Genomic DNA, 19,556 nt, shown 5'->3' on the forward strand with positions numbered 1-19,556 from the left:
GTTTAACTCTGTGTTGTTGTATGTGTCGAACTGCTTTGCTTTATCTTGGCCAGGTCGCAGTTGCAAATGAGAACTTGTTCTCAACTAGCCTACCTGGTTAAATAAAGGTGAAATAAAAATAAAAAATGAACATGTAACAAAATAGAAATATATTTTTTATGTTAATTGCGCTAAATACATTTGTGAGCAAAATTACTTAAATAAGTGTATTTTTTTATGTGTGAGGAAGTAAAATCAATTGAGTTCAAGGTACTTAAAGCAAAACAAATGTTATACTTATAAAAATCAGGTTTTGTTATGTTACAATTGCTTTTAAATTGCATCTACAAGCAAATGAATGTTCAATGTACAAGCTGTCTTTGTTATATGCACTTATACAACTAAGCTACTGTCACTTAAAAATAATATGTTACAAGTAGTTAAAAGTGTGTAATTGTTCAGGTCAACTTAAAAATGTAAAGTTCACATGACTTCTCATCAAGTTTTGTGTCAGTACCACTTAAAGTGTTTGAGTGTGTGAAACATTTGGAAATATTTCATTTCAGTCGACTCAATATATTTGTGCTAGTAAAGCATAAGGGTTTACAGTGTACTACCATACCCCGTTCAAAGGCACTTAAATATGTTGTCTTGCCCATTCACCCTCTGAATGTCATACATACACAATCCATGTCTCAATTATGTCAAGGCTTAATAAGGATCCTCCCCTTTTTTTCAATTTTCGCCTAAAATGACATACCCAAATCTAACTGCCTGTAGCAAGGATATGCATATTCTTAATACCATTTGAAAGGAAACACTTTGAAGTTTGTGGAAATGTTAAATTAATGTAGGAGAATATAACACATTAGATCTGGTAAAAGATAATACAAAGAAAAAAACATGAGTTTTATGTATTTTTTTTGTACCATCATCATTGAAATGCAAGAGAAAGACCATAATGTATCATTCCAGCCCAGGCGCAATTTAGATTTTGGCCACTAGATGGCAGCAGTGTATGTGCAAAGTTTAAACTGATCCAATGAGCCATTGCATTTCTGTTCAAAATGTTGTATCAAGACTGCCCAAATGTGCCTAATTGGTTTATTAATACATTTTCAAGTTCATAACTGTGCACTCTCCTCAAACAATAGCATTGTATTATTTCACTGTAATAGCTACTGTAAATTGGACAGTGCAGTTAGATGAATAAGAATTTAAGCTTTCTGCCAATATCAGACATGTCTATGTCCTGGGAAATGTTCTTGTTACTTACAACCTCATGCTAATCACATTAGCCTACTCAACCATCCCACGGGGGACCCACCGATCCTGTGGAGGTTTTAACAGGTGACATACAAACACACACATACATACACATTATACACACACGTACACCTGGATTGTGTTGTAGTAAGGTAGTGCCTGGAGGGCACACAATTAATCTATTGTGAAATGGTATTATAATGTATATGTATATTCCTTAATGTTTGCTGGACTCCGGGAAGAGTAGCTGCTGCCTTGGCAGGAACTAATGGGGATCCATAATAAATACAAATACATCAATAAGGGATCATAGCTTTCACCTGGATTCACCTGATCAGTCTATGTCATGGAAAGAGCAGGTGTTCATAATGTTTTGTACACTCAGTGTATATCAATCAAGTAACTTCTCAAACACAAATCTAAGGGCAGTGTGATCCACCGTCTCCTCCTCTGACAGGTCCCAAGAGGTGGTGAGGACCTGGCCTTTAAGCCCCCCTCACTCATCTTCTTCTTTTTCCCCAGAAGCAGACTAAAGCTGAAACGACAAAGTATGTTATGGTCATTGTTTCTGTACAATTTCAAAGGAAAATCAAACAAGTCTCCTGCCTCGTAGATGTAAAAAAAAAAAATGCCAGTCTGCCTCCACAAACAAAATATCAACAGATATGCTTGTGACAACAATATCTTCACTCATATGAAGGTATTTGCATTATCCACAGGTCTGACAAATTTATCATCAGTCCTGTACCCACTTGTTTGATTTTTCCAAGAACTTACATTTTTTTGCTCTTACTGAAAAGGTTTGGGCACAGCTTGGACATGTATTTTGTTGTTGTTGATCCCGGTATTTCTGAAATTGAGGACAAGGTGCAGCTTTATAATCTGTCGATATGAACACAAGAGGCTAATTGTTTAATGTCATACTCATAGCATCATGTCATATTATGTGAATCATAATTCCAGAATGAGGTAGTAAGTAGAGGGTTATTTTAGATATTAAATTGTCCACGTCAAGAACAAGATCAATAAACTGCTTAAGAAGGCTGATTCAGTTATTGGAGTTACTTATTGGCCTGACACCAGACTCTCTGAAGGTCATGACAGAGCAGAGAACCAGACAGAAACTGGATATCTGTATAGTTCTTCAAAAGACCCTAGGAGTACTTCTAGCTATTGGCTTGTAATGCCAAAGTGCTCAACAGAAAGTGTTAGGAGGTCGTTTTACCTAATGCAATACCCTTTATCATTTATTTAAATGACCTTACTTGAGGGGTACCCTACTGTTACGTGAATTAAGTTTAATGTTCTTAAACCGAAATTCAATTAAACTACTTAGTCTGCCACCCCCCAGAGTGTGTAAGATTCTGGTTGAATGAAGCAGACGGAGAACCAGCCTACAATAGTCAAAACGTTTATTTATGAGAGCTCTAAAATCCATACAATGTACAAAGCCTTCCAAATGAGCTCGCATCAGTAGAGAACTCCACCCCACTTTAGGCGGCTGTATTTTTCCACAGTACACATACATTCATTATCAAACCTTGCCACCTGTCTTCTAATCTCCTGCCAGCTAAGCCGTTCTCAGGCCGTTGTTTCTCTCCCTAACTTAGGGAGGCCTCTTCTCCTGTTCCTTTCCCAAGGTCGTCTTATCAACTCTGCTGCTCATTTTGAAGTGGTAACAGTGTCCTAATCTTAAACAGTCTACTCACACACAGTATTGGATTATAGTTTTTAACATATTATTATAGCCTTATAATTGCTAATACATTTCAACAGGTTATATGGTTTCTGAGTGAAATCATTTAGTCAAACCTTTAATCATATAATTTCCATTACACCTACTTAGACTGGGTCCCTCCATGATTGTAAAATGTTGAAGGCCTATATTTGATTGTATAGTTGCTATATATTGATGGTAAGATATTATTATTAGGCTCCCACTTCTGCCCTACAAAGGCAAAACGCAGGAACTCCGATTTTTTTTTTACTTTATTATTTTTCTGTCTGATAATCCATGATATATTCTGATCAACTAGCTTGTTCTTGTGTCAGGAAACCATTACAACAGATCAAAGATGTTTTACCAAATTCATAGTTACTGCGTTTTGCCTTTGTAGGGCAGTCTTGCCAAAGTCATATAGTGTTATTGGTTGCACTATTGCCTGCCGGGTCACATCCCTGTTGCCCCGTAGACTTGGACAGTAAACCTTTCCAGTCTAGTCCACTGATGCTGCCATTGATGCTGTCCCAGCGCAAACTTAGGCTACAACAGTCGTTCTATGTTTGACCTAGTCGTCAATAAAAACAGTGAGCTGTGGGGTAATGAATAATTTACACTCTCAAAAATAAAGATTTTATCTGATCTTAAAATGGTTCGATCTGGAACCTTTTTTTTATGAGGGTTCCCCTACAGGCATTTGTGCATTCTGAGTGCACTGTGAAAAATATCTCAATATGCTGTCAACAATGTTACACTGAGCAACTACTAAGGCCCAATTGAGTTTCTCTCTGATCATTTTAATGGTTGTGCAGGCAGGACATACCAATAATTTTTCTATTGGACACACATACAGGCCAATAAATAAACTAGCTACATTATCACAGATCAAATTAAAATGTAAAATACAATTGTTTCTTCTATTATTATACATTGTATGCAAAGTAATACATAATGAGTAATTGTCTTTTTCTTAATTTTGGTTGCGGAGTTCAACATTATTAAGTTGATTAATTATATTACAAATGACAACACGGTCAGTTCCGGTACTACGGAATCATGGGAGATTGAGTTTCAGTCTGTCACTCACAGCCCGCCATTTAAGTCATGAGTCTGAAATAAATAAATAATTTGCTAAAAAGTATATCCATGTGCTTACACGATTGATATTATTGATTGTCTTTTTACATAAATGATAATAACAGTGAGTAGATTTTTAAACAGCTAGCTAAAAGGCCTACACGCTTCTGAGAACCAACCAGCTAATGTCAACGAGTGGCGCAGCAGTCTAAGGCACTGCATCTCAGTGCTAGATGTGTCACTACAGACCAGGTTCGATTCCAGGCTGTATCACAACCAGCCATGATTGGGAGTCCCATAGGGTGGCGCATAATTGGCCAGCGTCGTCCAGGTTAGGGCTTGGCCGGGGTAAGTCATCATTATAAATAAGAATTTGTTCTTAACTGACTTGCCTAGTTAAATAAATACAAAAGAGCTCGTTTTTTTCCAAGTTCCCAATTAGAAAAACTGGCTAGCAACCCTTTTAACTGTATAAATTAGCTTGAGAAGGTTCTATTTACTTTACTTTTCCATTTAAAATAAAGCAGACTCAGTGGTTTCTGTCTAGCCACTATCTAAAAAGCATATCAAGGTAATTACACCATTAGCTACAACATGTGCATTTGATTATGTTGCCCAGTCTGCCAGTACGTCTTTCTGTCTGCCTGTCCACCTAGGATTTCCAGTACCAGGCTAGAGAGTGGTGGTGGCCACTGGAGGGCAAGCAACTTCACTGAGCACATGTAGAAGCTCATCGCCATGAAGTTCATCTATACCAGCTGATAAAAGTTGTCTAGATCCCAATGTAACAATTCACTTTGACCCAAGAGAACAATTAAGACTAAGAATTAGCAAAAGGTAAGACCATAATGAACAATATTATAAGGACAGAGGGGATCTGATCCTAGATCTGCCCTCCTACTCTGAGAGTCTTTGGGCCCTGGACACTAACCCCATTCTCTTAACCTGCTTTACACACATTTGTTTGTGTGTGTCCTAGGAGTTCCAGGTGGGGGTGTACCCACTGAAGGGCAACATCTATGAGCACATGTAGGAGCCCATCCTTGTGACGTCCATCTACACCAGCGAAGGAGGTCACCTATATTATAAGGTACATTACAGAAGCAACATTTAAAAAGTCCTTCGGTTCAGTACATACAGTAAATAGCTTTTATTGGAAAACAGTTTCAAGATATGTATGTTTACTGGGTTTTTTCCCCTTATTGCTCTGGAGCATTTTTCTGATGTAAGTGCTCAAACATGATGGAGGTTGGTGATATCAGCAACTGTGGGAGAAGGTTTGGTGATTGGCAAGGGTAGAATCAAGAGCCTTTAGTTCAACTTCATGTCACGCCTACAGTTCTCTGCAAAGGCCTCATACTCTGTATATACAGTTGAAGTTGGAAGTTTACATACACTTAGTCATTAAAACTCGTTTTTCAACCACTCCACAAATTTCTTGTTAACAAACTATAGTTTTGGCAAGTCGGTTAGGACATCTACTTTGTGCATGACACAAGTCATTTTTTCAACAATTGTTTACAGACAGATTATTTCACTTATAATTCACTGTATCACAATTCCAGTGGGTCAGAAGTTTACATGCACTAAGTTGACTGTGCCTTTAAACAGCTTGGAAAATTCCAGAAAATGATGTCATGGCTTTAGAAGCTTCTGATAGGCTAAATGACATCATTTGAGTAAATTAGAGGTGTAGGAAAAGGGAAACCGCACACTGCTCTTGATAGTATCACTGATCTTTAATAAGCTTAGGTATCGGCCTCACGGCCTTCGTCAGAGCTTTTGTGAATTAAAAACAAAATAGCACCCTTATGTAGACCTAGCCCCACCCACATCCGTTCCAAGCATCGAAAGGGGTTGGAGGGGAAAGAAAACAAATAAGTGCAACCAAATATAACAATATGCATTTCACAAATATTCGAATAAACTGGGTAAATAAGACGTATTAAACACGTCTGTAAAACCACAATGAGGACATAAGTTTTCATTCATCATTAGGTACATTGTATTAAAAACTTCAGAGTAATCTTAAATAGGGACATAATTCATGTTCAAATTCACAACATAATATACATAGGCTAGGTCTACATACGGGTGCGATTTTGTTTTTAATTCACAAAAGCCGTGAGGCCGATACCTAAGCTTATTAAAGATCAGTGATACTATCAAGAGCAGTGTGCGGTTTCCCTTTTCCTTCATCTTGTTCAACTTTTACCATGCACCTGCAAAAAAGATTGCTCAGATGTGCGAGTGCCTTTTGCAAAGTCAATTGGAGGTATACCTGTGGATGTATTTCAAGGCCTACCTTTCAACTCAGTGCCCCTTTGCTTGACATCATGGGAAAATCCAAAGAAATCAGCTAAGACCTCAGAAACAAAAATTGTAGACCTCCACAAATCTGGTTCATCCTTGGGAGCAATTTCCAAATGCCTGGAGGTACCACGTTCATCTGTACAAACAATAGTACGCAAGTATAAACACCATGGGACCACGCAGCCATCATACCGCTCAGGAAGGAGACGCATTCTGTCTCCTATAGATGAACGTACTTTGGTGCGAAAAGTGCAAATCCATCCCAGAACAACAGAAAAGGACCTTGTGAAGATGCTGGAGGAAACAGGTACAAACGTATCTATATCCTCAATAAAATGAGTCCTATATCGACATAACCTGAAAGGCCGCTCAGCAAGGAAGAAGCCATTGCTCCAAACCCGCCATAAAAAAGCCAGACTACGGTTTGCAACTGCACATGGGGACGAAGATTGTACTTTTTGGAGAAATGTCCTCTGGTCTGATGAAACAAAAATGGAACTCTTTGGCTGTAATGACCTTTGTTATGTTTGGAGGGAAAAGGGGAATGTTTGCAAGCTGAAGAACACCATCCCAACCGTGAAGCACGGGGGTGGAAGCATCATGTTGTGGGGTTGCTTTGGTGCAGACTGGTGCACTTCACAAAATAGATGGCATCACGAGATAGGAAAATTATGTGGATATATTGAAGCAACATCTCAAGACATCAGTCAGGAAGTTAAAGCTTGGTCGCAAATGGGTCTTCCAAATGGACAATGACCCCAAGCATACTTCCAAAGTTGTGGCAAAATGGCTTCAGGAAAACAAAGTCAAGGTATTGGAGTGGCCATCACAAAGCCCTGACCTCAACCCTATAGAAAATTTGTCGGCAGATCTGAAAAATTGTGTGCGAGCAAGGAGGCCTACAAACCTGACTCAGTTACACCAGCTCTGTCAGGAGGAATGGGCCAAAATTCACCCAAATTATTGTGGGAAGCTTGTGGAAGGCTACCTGAAACGTTTGACCCAAGATAAACAATTTAAAGGCAATGCTACAAAATACCAATTGAGTGTTTGTAAACTTCTGACCCACTGGGAATGTGATGAAAGAAATAAAAGCTGAAATAAATAATTCTCTCTACTATTATTCTGACATTTCACATTCTTAAAATAAAGTGTGATCCTAACTGACCTAAGACAGGGAATTTTTACTTGGATTAAATGTCAGTAATTGTGGGAAAAATAGAGTTTAAATGTATTTGGCTAAGGTGTATGTAAACTTCCGACTTCAACTGTATATATACATGCAGTACCAGTCAAAAGTTGGGACACACCTACTCTTTCAAGGGTTTTTCTTTATTTTTTCAATTTTCTACATTGTAGAATAATAGTGAAGACATCAAAACTATGAAATAACACATGTGGAATCATGTAGTAACCAAATAGGGCTATCTTCTGTATACCTCCCCTACGTACAACACAACTGATTAGCTCAAACGCATTAAGAAGGAAAGAAATTCCACAAATTAACAAGACACACCTGTTAATTGAAATGCATTCCAGGTGACTACCTCATGAAGCTGGTTGAGAGAATGCCAAGAGTGTGCAAAGCTGTCATCAAGGCAAAGGGTGGCTACTTTGAAGAAGCTCAAATATAAAATATATTTTGATTTGTTTAACACTTTTTTGGTTACTACATGATTCCATATGTGTTATTTCATAGTTTTGTTGTCTTCACTATTATTCTGCAAATGTAGAAAATAGTAAAAATAACAAACCCTTGAACGAGTAGTTGTTCTAAAACTTTTGACTGGTAGTGTATGTTATGCTCTTGTGAAGGCTGGCTGAATTCTGGGAAAGAGTATGATCTTTTATCTTAGCATGGCTACAGATTCACCCTTCTCCCTGTTTTTGTTTGCTTGGAAATATTGATACTGGAGACTGTTATAAGAAGAAACTGTGTAACCTAGCATTTATAGCGGTTATGAAATGCATTGTCATTAATTGGAAGGTTGGTTATCTTCCCACAATGTCAGAATGGATGGCAGAAATATCAAGTTACATAGCTAACACACGCTTGCTCTATGCTGCTACTGGTGAGAAAGGACAATTTTCCGAAAACCCATGAATTTGAACTTTGGCCTTCTATGACGAACATGTGCACTTAGTCTTAGTTGAAATTGTCCAAAATCACAGTTGAACTGGTTGCGTATCACACAGTACAATGTTCTGAATCGCTATTGAAATGTAACACGTACCACACATGTGGCGTGTGGGATACCACATTCACCATTTGAATGGTATGATTTCCTCCTTTTAAATCCAGCGCCCATCAGTGCTACCTATCATCCCAATTCACGAGACACGCCCATTGCAGCTACCTACACTTGGTTGAGGCTGGCGGTGAATACCGTCACTCTCGACGGGACTTGCCGCCAGAGATTAAATATTTAAAAAAATTCCATTGGTATTCTACCTGATGTTGATTTGGACTGTTTGTTTACTGAAATCACCATAGCAACGTCGTACTGGCTTGGTTTTGCCATCACCCTCTTTTTTATTTATTTTTACTAACAAATCAATACAGGAAGTACATGTGGGAACACAAGTATATATATAACTAATATACAAAGGACAATTGGGCTAGGGGGTACAATATCACATGACACAAGGACCTTAAAACCTCTTGGGGCTAGGTGGGACGCTAGCGTGCCACCCGTGGTGCACTCCATCAACAGCAGGTGCATTTCAAGAGCGGCAAATTTGAATCCAAATAAATGTCAAAATTCAAATTTTTCAAAAATACAACTATTTTACACCATTTGAAAGATAAACATCTCCTTAATCTAACCACGTTTTACGATTTCAAAAAGGTTTTACGGCGAAAGCATAAATTTAGAGTATGTTAGGACAGTACATTTACAAGAGTTGTGTGTAATGTTTTGTCAAGTCAAAGACAGGGTCACCAAAACCATAAAACCAGCTAAAATGCACTAACCTTTTACAATCTCCATCAGATGACACTCCTAGGACATTATGTTAGACAATGCATGCATTTTTAGTTCTATCAAGTTCATATTTATATCCAAAAACAGCGTTTTACTATGGCATTGATGTTGAGGAAATCGTTTCCCTCCAATTACCGGCAGTCAAGTCAGCGTAACAAATTAAATAATTAAAATTAGAAAACATTGGTAAAATATTATATTGTCATTTAAAGAATTATAGATTTACATCTCTTGAACGCAATCAACTTGCCAGATTTAAAAATAACCTTACTGGGAAATCACACTTTGCAATAATCTGAGCACTGCGCCCAGAAAAATACGCGTTGCGATACAGACTAGACGTCATGTTGGGGAGATCTAAAATCGAAAATACTATGTAAATAATCCATTACCTTTGATTCTCTTCATCAGATGTCACTTCCAGGTATCACAGGTCCATAACGAATGTAGTTTTGTTCAAAAAAGCTCATCATTTATGTCCAAAAATCTCCGTCTCGTTAGCACATGATGTAAGCCAGCCAGACTTCTCGTCATGAACGAGGGGAAAAAATATATTTCCGTTCGTTCAAACATGTCAAACCTTGTATAGCATAAATCATTAGGGCCTTTTTTAACCAGAACATGAATAATATTCAAGGTGGACGAATGCATACTCTTTTATAACGTATTGGAACGAGGGTACCCAACATGAACTCGCGCGCCAGGTGTCTAATGGGACATCATCGTTCCATGGCTCTTGTTCGGTCAGATCTCCCTCCAGAAGACTCAAAACACTTTGTAAAGGCTGGTGACATCTAGTGGAAGCAATAGGAAGTGCCAAAATATTCCTAAGCCCCTGTGTTTTTCAATGGGATAGGTTTAAAGTCAATACAACACATCAGGTATCCACTTCCTGTCAGAAAATGTCTCAGGGTTTTGCCTGCCAAATGAGTTCTGTTATACTCACAGACACCATTCAAACAGTTTTGGAAACTTTAGAGTGTTTTCTATCCATATATAATAAGTATATGCATATTCTAGTTACTGGGTAGGATTAGTAACCAGATTAAAATCAGGTAAATTTTTTTATCCAGACGTGCAAATGCTGCCCCCTAGACCCAACAGTTAAGGGACATACATATACTTATTATTCTAACAGCTTTTTTGTTAGTAGAGTATTTCATTGTCTTAAAATACAGTTCAATTTCTTTTTGTAAGGTAAGAAAATGTGGTGTTTTGTTTGTAAATTTACATTTGTGAATATGAAATTTGGCCAAAAAATAATGAAATTACATAAAAATGTTTCAGATTACTTCTATCGTAGGTAAAGAATCCAAGCAGTACATCTATCCACAATAGTGTAAGATCATAAATGTGTTCAATTATAAATCTACTGATGTCTTGCCAGTTTTCTTACATGAATACAATGCCCAAAAAAGATACAACACTGTTTCTGGGTGGTCATTACAAAAGGAGCAATTTGAGTTGATGTTTTCCTTAAACTTCTTCATATAGTGGTTGGCAGGATAATATTTATGAATCATTTTAAAGGAAACTTCCTTAATTTTGTTAACAAGTAGGTATGTGTGTGTGGCAACATCCAAACTTTTTTCCAACAGATATTATCAATAAATCCATTCCAATAAGGCATGACATAAGGTATAGATACAACATCCTGCTGAAACAAGGTTCGTATCGCTCTGTTGTTGAATGGATCAAAATAACTAATCTTTTCTACTGATGAGTCAACAGAAGGTAGGCTCAGAGGGTCTTGATGCGTTCCTGAATAATAAAGCAACACCTGGGGGAATGGCATCTAAAACAATTGCAAAATCTTTAGGTGTTTCAAGGACCTTGTAAAGTGATAAGAATTCCTTATAACTGAGTGAAAGACCCTCTGCACTTAACAGTTGACTCACCAATAGGATATTATTTCATAACCAATATTCTAAAAACAAAGAAGTACTTTTATACAATATATCCCGATTATTCCATATATAATATCTGTGTGGAGGAAAATTATGCTTATAAATTAAGGACCATGACAAGAAAACCTGCCGATGAAAAGCAGAAAGTTTCACTGGAACTTTGTCAATATTATAATTGCAAACCAACATGAAGTTAAGGCCACCAAAAGTAGAGAAGACATGAGGAATAACATTCCACATAGAAGTGGGTCTTCTTAGGAATTGTTTTATCCAATTGATCTTAAAAGTATTATTTAAGATAGTAAAGTCCAGAAAATTCAGCCCACCATTAACATAAGTGTTCATTACAACAGTTTTCCTAATGTAATGGGTACGGTTTCTCCACAAAAAGTTGAAAAGCATCTGGTCTATCTCCTTGCTTATTTTACTGTCAAGATATAAAGATAGAGCGCCATATGTTAGTCTAGAGATTCCTAATAACCAAGGCTGAAGGTCTCTTCCTTTTAAAGATAATGGCTACAGAGCGACTTGATTTAGCTTCTTCTGGGCTTTTTAAATAAGAGGGTTAAAATTTAGTAAGCCTCTAGACTTCTGATCCTTAGTAATGGTTATGCCTAAATATGTAAGTTCTTCTTTCACTGGAATACCATAATATGAAGGTGTCACACAATCTTTGACAGCCATGAGTTCACATTTATTAATGTTAGGATATAGACCAGACGCTTTGGAAAAGGATTGCAATCACATTGATCGATATGGGAATTTGGTTAGCATCTTTCAGAAAAAGTGTAGTATTGTCAGCCAGCTGGCTTATAATAATTTCTTTACCAGCTATGGAAATACCTTGTACAGGATTATTATTTAAACAATTTGTAAGAAGTTGGGTGATTAATAAAAACAGGTACGGAGAGATAGAACAACCTTGCCTAATACCTAGATTTGAGTTAAAGAGAGGAGAGATGCCATATTTCAATTTGATAGAGCTGTTACCATTTGTATAGAGTCTTAATAGCCTTACAGAAAAAAAATCCCCAAAGCCAAGTCTCTCAAGGGAGTGGAAGAGGAACTGATGCTCTACAGTGTCAAATGTTTTAGAAAAATCTCAAAATAATATGAAGCTATCCTCGGTTATTAGGTCTGAGTAGTCAAGTATGTCTAATACTAGTCCGATATTGTTAGAAATGTCTGTTCCTTAGAAAGCCAGATTGTGTTTCATCAATGATTGCATCCAGGACTTCTTTAATTCTTTTTGCAAGTAGTAAGGCTAATATCTTATAGTCATTATTAAGAAGACAAATTGGACGGCAGTTATCGATGAGCCGCACTTCTTTTTTATTAACCCCTGACTCATTGTAGGAGGGAGAACATTGTTTTTAATACTCTCTAAAAAGACTTCAAATAGGAAGGGAGCTACTTGTTTAGAAAATAATTTGTACAATTCTGATGTAATTCCATCAACACCTGGTGATTTATTGTTCTTTAGATGTTTGATAGACTATAATCTCTTCAACTTTGATGGGTTCATCACACTGTTTAGATTCTATATCACTGATAGAGTGAACATTATTCAGTGAGTCAAAAAACATCTGTGGATTCCTGACGGTACGTAGAGCTATACAATTTTCTGTAAAAATTGCTACAGTATTTAGTGATACATTTTTGGTTATCTGTAATAACACCATCAATGTTTAACTTATGGATAGTGTTATTTGTAGAGTGAAATTTCTCAAGGCTAAAGATAAAGGATGAATTCTGTTCTCCCTCCTCAATCCATTTTTTCCTTGATCTAATAAAGGCTCCTTCTGATTTTAATATATATATATATATATCAGTTTTTGTAACTCAATCAGTTCCATCTTCTCCTCCCCCGAGGGGCCGGTTGGGGATCTATGAGAAAGGGAAGTTATCTTAATGATCACCTTTTCCTCCTCAGCAAGATTACTACCATATTTTCTAAGGTATTTGGACACCTCAAATTTAATGAGCTCCCAGTTCTTGCAATAAGATTTTTCTTCACAAGCCCTTTCCCTAAAGTGTGAAAGCAGATCTTTAACCTCAAACTTACCTATATCATTATTTAATAAATGAGCTATTTATCTTCCAGTAGGATGCTCTACCAAGATTAGTATCAGGGGTAAATATTTTGATATCAATGTAAATGGCCCTATGGTCTGTGAGGGGAGTAGTACAACTATTTGTAGTAACACACTCACTATCAATACATTTGGATATAAGCCAAAAATCTATTCTGGATTGTCTGGAACCTGTTTTGTTACTCCAAGTTGATGATCTGTCGGCCGGAAACCCCTCTCTCCATATATCAGTAAGATCAAACGTTTCCATAAAAAGTATTAATTGGTTGGCCTACCTGGGGGCCATCTATCAGTTGAATTATCTATAGTAATGTTAAAGTCCCCTCCTATCAATAATAACGAATTCGGAAATTTAGATAACCAATGAAGTATGTTTCTCTATAGATTCAAGCAACTCATCATTCTCATGTTTGGTGTTGTACACGTAGACGTTTACAGTAATGAGCATAATGTCATTGTAACTGATCACAAGACAAATAAAGTGACCAAAGGGGTCACATTCCGAGTGTAGAATAAATATTACCAAAGGTATTTTTCATTGTAGTGACACCAGCGGAGCGTTCAGATCCATGGGAAAGCCAAATATCGTTGCCCCACTGTGACCTCCAGAAGTTGGCATCAGCCGAAAATTGAGTCAGACTCTTGAAAAAAAGCAAAAATCTGTTCGAAATTGTTTAGCAAATAAAAATAAGACCTTGCGCTTCACATTGTTTCATAACCCCCTAGCATTAATAGAAAATATAGACAAAGACAAAACAACAAAGATTATATAAAAGGTATAAACTGTAGTAGGATGAGTCAAAAACGTAGGAGCAGTGAACATAAGCGATAAGGAACCGAGATCTGCATCATTTAAGTCAATTTAAAGTGAAAATAGCTTATTCCATAAACTCTGAGCTAGATGTTATCCGGCTTTTGAAATTCAACTCAACTGAAAATTATGTTCAAGACCAAACCAAGGGTTCTTTGTAGTAAGACAGATTAAAAACCCTCTTTAGTGTAATCAGGAACTATTCTAAGAAATTAAATACAAAATAATAATTTAAATAAAAAGGGTACCTACTATTTTAAGTGCATATGAAAACTGATCATACATTTTTTTTTAAATAAAAAATGTTTTACATATACATGTTCCTAAGACCTTTTTCATTTGGAAATAAGTATTAATAACTAAATCGAACAATAACCGTGTAAAGTCAGAGCAGACCTGTATGCCCTTTAAAACAGTATCTTAGTTACTGTATAGATAAAAAAAAAAAATACAACTTTCAGTCTTCTTCGTAAGTTTGTAAACAAAATAGGCCTTCTGGTCATACAAGAACAAACGAATACATTGAAGTACCTGAGTATTCCGAAAAATAGTCACCTGATGCTTGTTAGGTAAAGTTAAACAACACAAGGAAAATGAGATGGCCGAAATCATCAATCTGTTCCTTCTGGTCAGATTTTAGGGAGGAATATGGATTTCTGAACCGTTGATGAAGCCTCGTCCTCCTACGAAGTAAGCAGCCTTTCCCTCATTTCGTTATCGTTGGCCACAACTTGTTCCTTCTTTCTATGTCCTCCGGGCTGAGATGCTCGGTGAAACGCATACCATGGCTCTGAAGGAAGGCGTTCTGCCTAGCAGCTTTCCTGACAGCATCCCTGTAGAATCAAGCAGTGAAGAGGATGATGATACCCCTTGGTCTTGAATCATTTTGCTGTTGCTTCTTGCCGAGGCGATGCACAACGTCGATGGTATTACCAACTTTGTTCTTCTCTGCAGGCTTAACTTCTTGGCAGATACGGATAGCCTCTCCTCGCACATCCTCATTCTCCACCTCTGGCACGCCGTAGAGTCTCAGGTTCCATCTTGTGTATTATTCCAGATCAGTGAGACGTCTATGGTAGACATTGTTATTCTTTCCCACACTTTTTTCAACTTTTGCCCCTCTCATTTTCACATCCTTTCACCACATGCAAACTCCAGTCTTTTTCATGCCTTCGATAACCATTTTCACAATGGCGTCAGACCTGGAGTTGATGAGTATGGAGAGGGTAGAGTTCATGTTGGGTTTTTTGGAGGGTGGAGGTTTGCACGGAGTAACCGGTAAAGAGGGGGAATTCGTCATCTTCAACAGCATGATATTATCCATAGGCCAAGCGCAGTTATGGCAGTTGTCTATAAGCACGTTTCTCTCTTGTTGATTAGCAATAGAACGGCTAGCTTCTTCCTTTTTTTGTCACGACTTCGCATGGACATGCCGAAATAAATGATCAAATTCGTATTCCAATCACTGGAAAGTTATTATTTCTTGAACAAATAAAAACAGTAATGACTGTAAACTTGTTTTTTTTCACAATATTTCTGAAGTTTGGTGCGGAGCTCGGTAAAAAAGCGTTTGCTCAAGCCGCCATCTTGGCCTCCTTCATAACGTTACAAACTCCGCCGTCACCCTCTGTCTCCCTGCTATGCCTACTGGTATGACTGTTTTAACGCAGCATAACTTGTTCACGGGCTGAACGGCAGATGTTTCCACTTTGCGCACGACTTGAACAAGTCCAAGGTTAATATTGGACAGTTAGAAAAGATTACGTAACATTTTGGCAGTGAGGGTCTTGATAAATGTACATATGTATACAGTGTATATGCTATTGTTGCATACAGTCATGGCTACTGCTATTCATTGTCAAATGGGCTATAATGACAATACCTTCCATTTCAAAACGCTATGTGTTTTCAATGTTTTTGGGCTACAAATTAACAATGTTTAACTAGGCTAGAGTAATTCAACTTCTTCGTGCAGGTCTATAAACTATTTGCACGACGTGTTATTTTTTATTTTACTGCTTAAGTAGCCCTGTTTCTCCCTTCTTTCAGCAGATGGCGGTAGCGTTTTTTTCCAGCAGCAACTTGATTTACGGGGAGAACCCAACCAACATGTCAGCCTACATGTCCAGATCATGTTCAGAATTGTCATGACAAGAATTCAAGACAAATGGAAGTCCTACAGACACAGATTCGTTCCGTGGATTGCATTGAATCTTCGTAAAAATGAGAGGTAAGTCTTAAGTCTCTGAATTACGTGTACAATGGTTTTATGTATGAAGAAATTGATCGAGAAAGGTGCACAATTCAGTGCAATTGTGTTGGCCTATGTTAATATAATGGTAACAATGTAATTAAAGTACTTGCTGAAGAAAAGACCACTCAAGATTTCTGAAATATACTCGTAATATTCTATTTATTCCCCTCGCTCTAGTGCTTAAACGATTTAAGCTATTAACCGGAAACGAACTATTAAATCTGCAGACTGACCCAATTTAGATTGCTTGAGAAAATCTTAATGATAGCGCATATACTTTTTGAACTGCAAAAATATTTAAATGAGCTCCCAATGCATTTCAATTGAAATGAAAAGAGCCAGAAAACAAAAACGTATAGACCTCTCTCTTTCACCGTTTAAGCTATCAACTCCAAACCAACATTGAATGTTAAGACTGACCCTACTTAATAGCTTTTTGATTATTATATATCGTTTTTGAACTCTAACCAATTTTGAATGTGTATAACTTAACATGGGTTTGAATGAGAATCATAGTTCTACAGAGGTAGCTGTTCAAAATGGTCCTGCTCCTTGGCCAATTAAAGGTGCTATATGCAAAAATCACTATGCCATTTCCTGGTTGCTAAAATTTGAATATTTTGCCTAATTTTAGTTTGTGACGATAAGCAAGTACAGTTGAAGTCGGAAGGTTACACACTTGGGTTGGAGTCATTAAAACTCATTTTTCAACCACTCCACAAATTTATTGTTAATCTGGGAAGGGGGTTCTGCTAGCGGAACACCTGGCCTACAGCCAGTGAAATTGCAGGGCGCCAAATTCAAACAACAGAAATCTCATAATTAAAATTCCTCAAACGTACAAGTATTATACACCATTTTAAAGAAACTTCTTGTTAATCCAACCACAGTGTCCGATTTCAAAAAGGCTTTACGGCTAAAGCACACCATGCGATTATGTTAGGACAGCGCCTAGCCACAAAAAAACCATACAGACATTTTCCAAAGAAGGAAAGGTGTCAAAAGTCAGAAATTGCGTTAAAATGAATCACTAACCTTTGATGATCTTCATCTGGTGGCACTCCCAGGATTCCATGTTAGACAATAAGTTTGTTTTGTTCGATAAAGTTCATCTCTGTCCAAATACCTCCTTTTTGTTTGTGCGTTTAGTCCAGTAATCCAAATGCACAAAGTCTAGACGAAAAGCCCCAAAAGTTCCATTAGAGTTCGTAGAAACATGTCAAACGATGTTTCTAATCAATCCTTAGGGTATTTTTATCATAAATATTCAATAATGTTTCAACCGGACAATACTGTTTTTATTAGAAAGGGAACGGAGCGCATGACTAAACTAAAGGCTTTCAGCTGAGCACCTGCTTAGAGTGGTCTTATTCGCTCCCCTTTCACAATAGAAGCTTGAAACAACTTCTAAAGACTGTTGACATCTAGTGGAAGCCTTAGGAAGTGCAATCTGACCCCACAGACACTGGATAATTTGATAGGCATTCACTTGAAAACTACAAACCTCAAATTACCACTTCCTGGTTGGATTTTTCTCAGGTTTTCAACCTGCCATATGAGTTCTGTTATACTCACAACCATTTTAACAGTTTGGAAACTTTAGAATGTTTTCTATCCAAATCTACTAATTATATGCATATTCTAGCTTCTGGGCCTGAGTAACAGGCAGTTTACTTTGGGCACGCTTTTCATCCAAACTTCCTAATGCTGCCCCCTATTCCTAAAGAGTTAACAAACTATAGTTTTGGCAAGTAGGTTAGGGCATCTTCTTCATGCATGACAAGTCATTTTTCCAACAATTGTTTACAGACAGATTATTTCACTGTATCACAATTCCAGTGGGTCAGAAGTTTACATGCACTAAGTTGACTGCCTTTAAACAGCTTGGAAAATTCCAGAAAATTCCATCATGGCTTTAGAAGCTTCTGATAGGCTAATTGACATAATTTGAGTCAATTAGAGGTGTACTTGTGGATGTATTTCAAGGCCAACCTTCAAACTCAGTGCCTCTTTGCTTGACATCATGGGAAAACCAAAAGAAATCAGCCAAGACTTCAGAAAAAAATGGTAGACCTCCACAAGTCTGGTTCATCCTTGGGAGCAATTTCCAAATGCCTGAAGGCATCATGTTCATCTGTACAAACAATACTACGCAAGTATAAACACTATGGGACCACGCAGCCGTCATACCGCTCAGGAAGGAGACGCATTCTGTCTCCTAGAGATAAACATACTTTGGTGCGAAAAGTGCAAATCACTCCTAGAACAACAGTAAAGAACCGTGTGAAGATGCTGGAGGAAATGGGTATAGAAGTATCTATATCCACAGTATAACAAGTCCTATATTGACATAACCTGAATGGCCGCTTAGCAAGAGAGAAGCCACTGCTCCAAAACCACCATAAAAAAGCCAGACTACGGTGTGCAACTGTACATGGGGACAAAGATCGTTGAAGAAATGTCCTCTGGTCTGATGCAACAAAAATATAACTGTTTGGCCATAATGATCATCATTATGTTTGGAGGAAAAAGGGGGAGGCTTGCAAGCCGAAAAACACCATCCCAACCATGAAGCACGGGGGTGGCAGCATCATGTTGTGGGCATACTTTGCTGCAGGAGGGACTGGCGCACTTCACAAAATAGATGAGATCATGAGATTGGAAAATTATGTGGATATATTGAAGCAACATCTCAAGACATCAGTCAGGAAGTTTAAAGCTTTGTCACAAATGGGTCTTTCAAATGGACAATGACCCCAATCATACTTCCAAAGTTGTGGCAAAATGGCTTCAGGACAACAAAGTCAAGGTATTGGAATGGCCATCACAAAGCCCTGACCTCAATCCCATAGAAAATATGTGGGCAGAACTGAAAAAGTGGGTGTGAGCAAGGAGGCCAATAAACCTGACTCTGTTACACCAGCTCTTTCAAGAGGAATGGGCCAAAATTCACCCAACTTATTGTGGAAGGCTACCAGAAATGTTTTACCGAAGTTAAACAATTTAAAGCCAATGCTACCAAATACTAATTGAGTGTATGTGAACTTCTGACCAATTGGGAATGTGATGAAAGAAATGAAAGCTGAAGTAAATCATTCTCTCTACTATTATTCTGACATTTCACATTCTTAAAATTAACTGGTGATACTAAC

General features: G+C 37.6%; 1 protein-coding gene and 1 long non-coding RNA gene across 10 annotated transcripts in view; one reads left to right on the plus strand and one right to left on the minus strand.

The window, feature by feature from the left end:
* Positions 1–1,164: 1,164 nt before the first annotated feature.
* LOC123724437 (uncharacterized) lies at positions 1,165–14,841 on the minus strand. 2 transcript variants are annotated; one of them, XR_006756988.1, is made up of 3 exons: positions 14,706–14,841; positions 2,023–2,095; positions 1,165–1,780 (listed from the first exon to the last, which is right to left on the minus strand). It is a non-coding gene; the product is annotated as an uncharacterized lncRNA (long non-coding RNA). The 2 variants fall into 2 exon arrangements; XR_006756990.1 differs by lacking the exon at positions 14,706–14,841 and adding an exon at positions 9,732–9,789.
* The window catches only part of setd9 (SET domain containing 9), a 28,847-nt gene continuing 23,907 nt past the window's right edge, over positions 14,617–19,556 (plus strand). The window contains exons 1-2 of one of the 8 annotated variants that reach the window (XM_014123646.2): positions 14,617–14,840; positions 16,200–16,380. In XM_014123646.2, coding sequence (XP_013979121.1) covers positions 16,283–16,380 — 98 coding nt within the window. In that variant the 5' untranslated portion in view covers positions 14,617–14,840; positions 16,200–16,282. Of the gene's footprint in view, positions 15,366–15,722; positions 15,886–16,199; positions 16,381–19,556 lie in introns of those variants that run through there. The other 7 variants (XM_014123574.2, XM_014123583.2, XM_014123636.2 and 4 more) reach the window with 7 other exon arrangements.

This window comes from Salmo salar, chromosome ssa01 (assembly GCF_905237065.1).
Source record: "Salmo salar chromosome ssa01, Ssal_v3.1, whole genome shotgun sequence".
Taxonomy (NCBI): domain Eukaryota; kingdom Metazoa; phylum Chordata; class Actinopteri; order Salmoniformes; family Salmonidae; genus Salmo; species Salmo salar.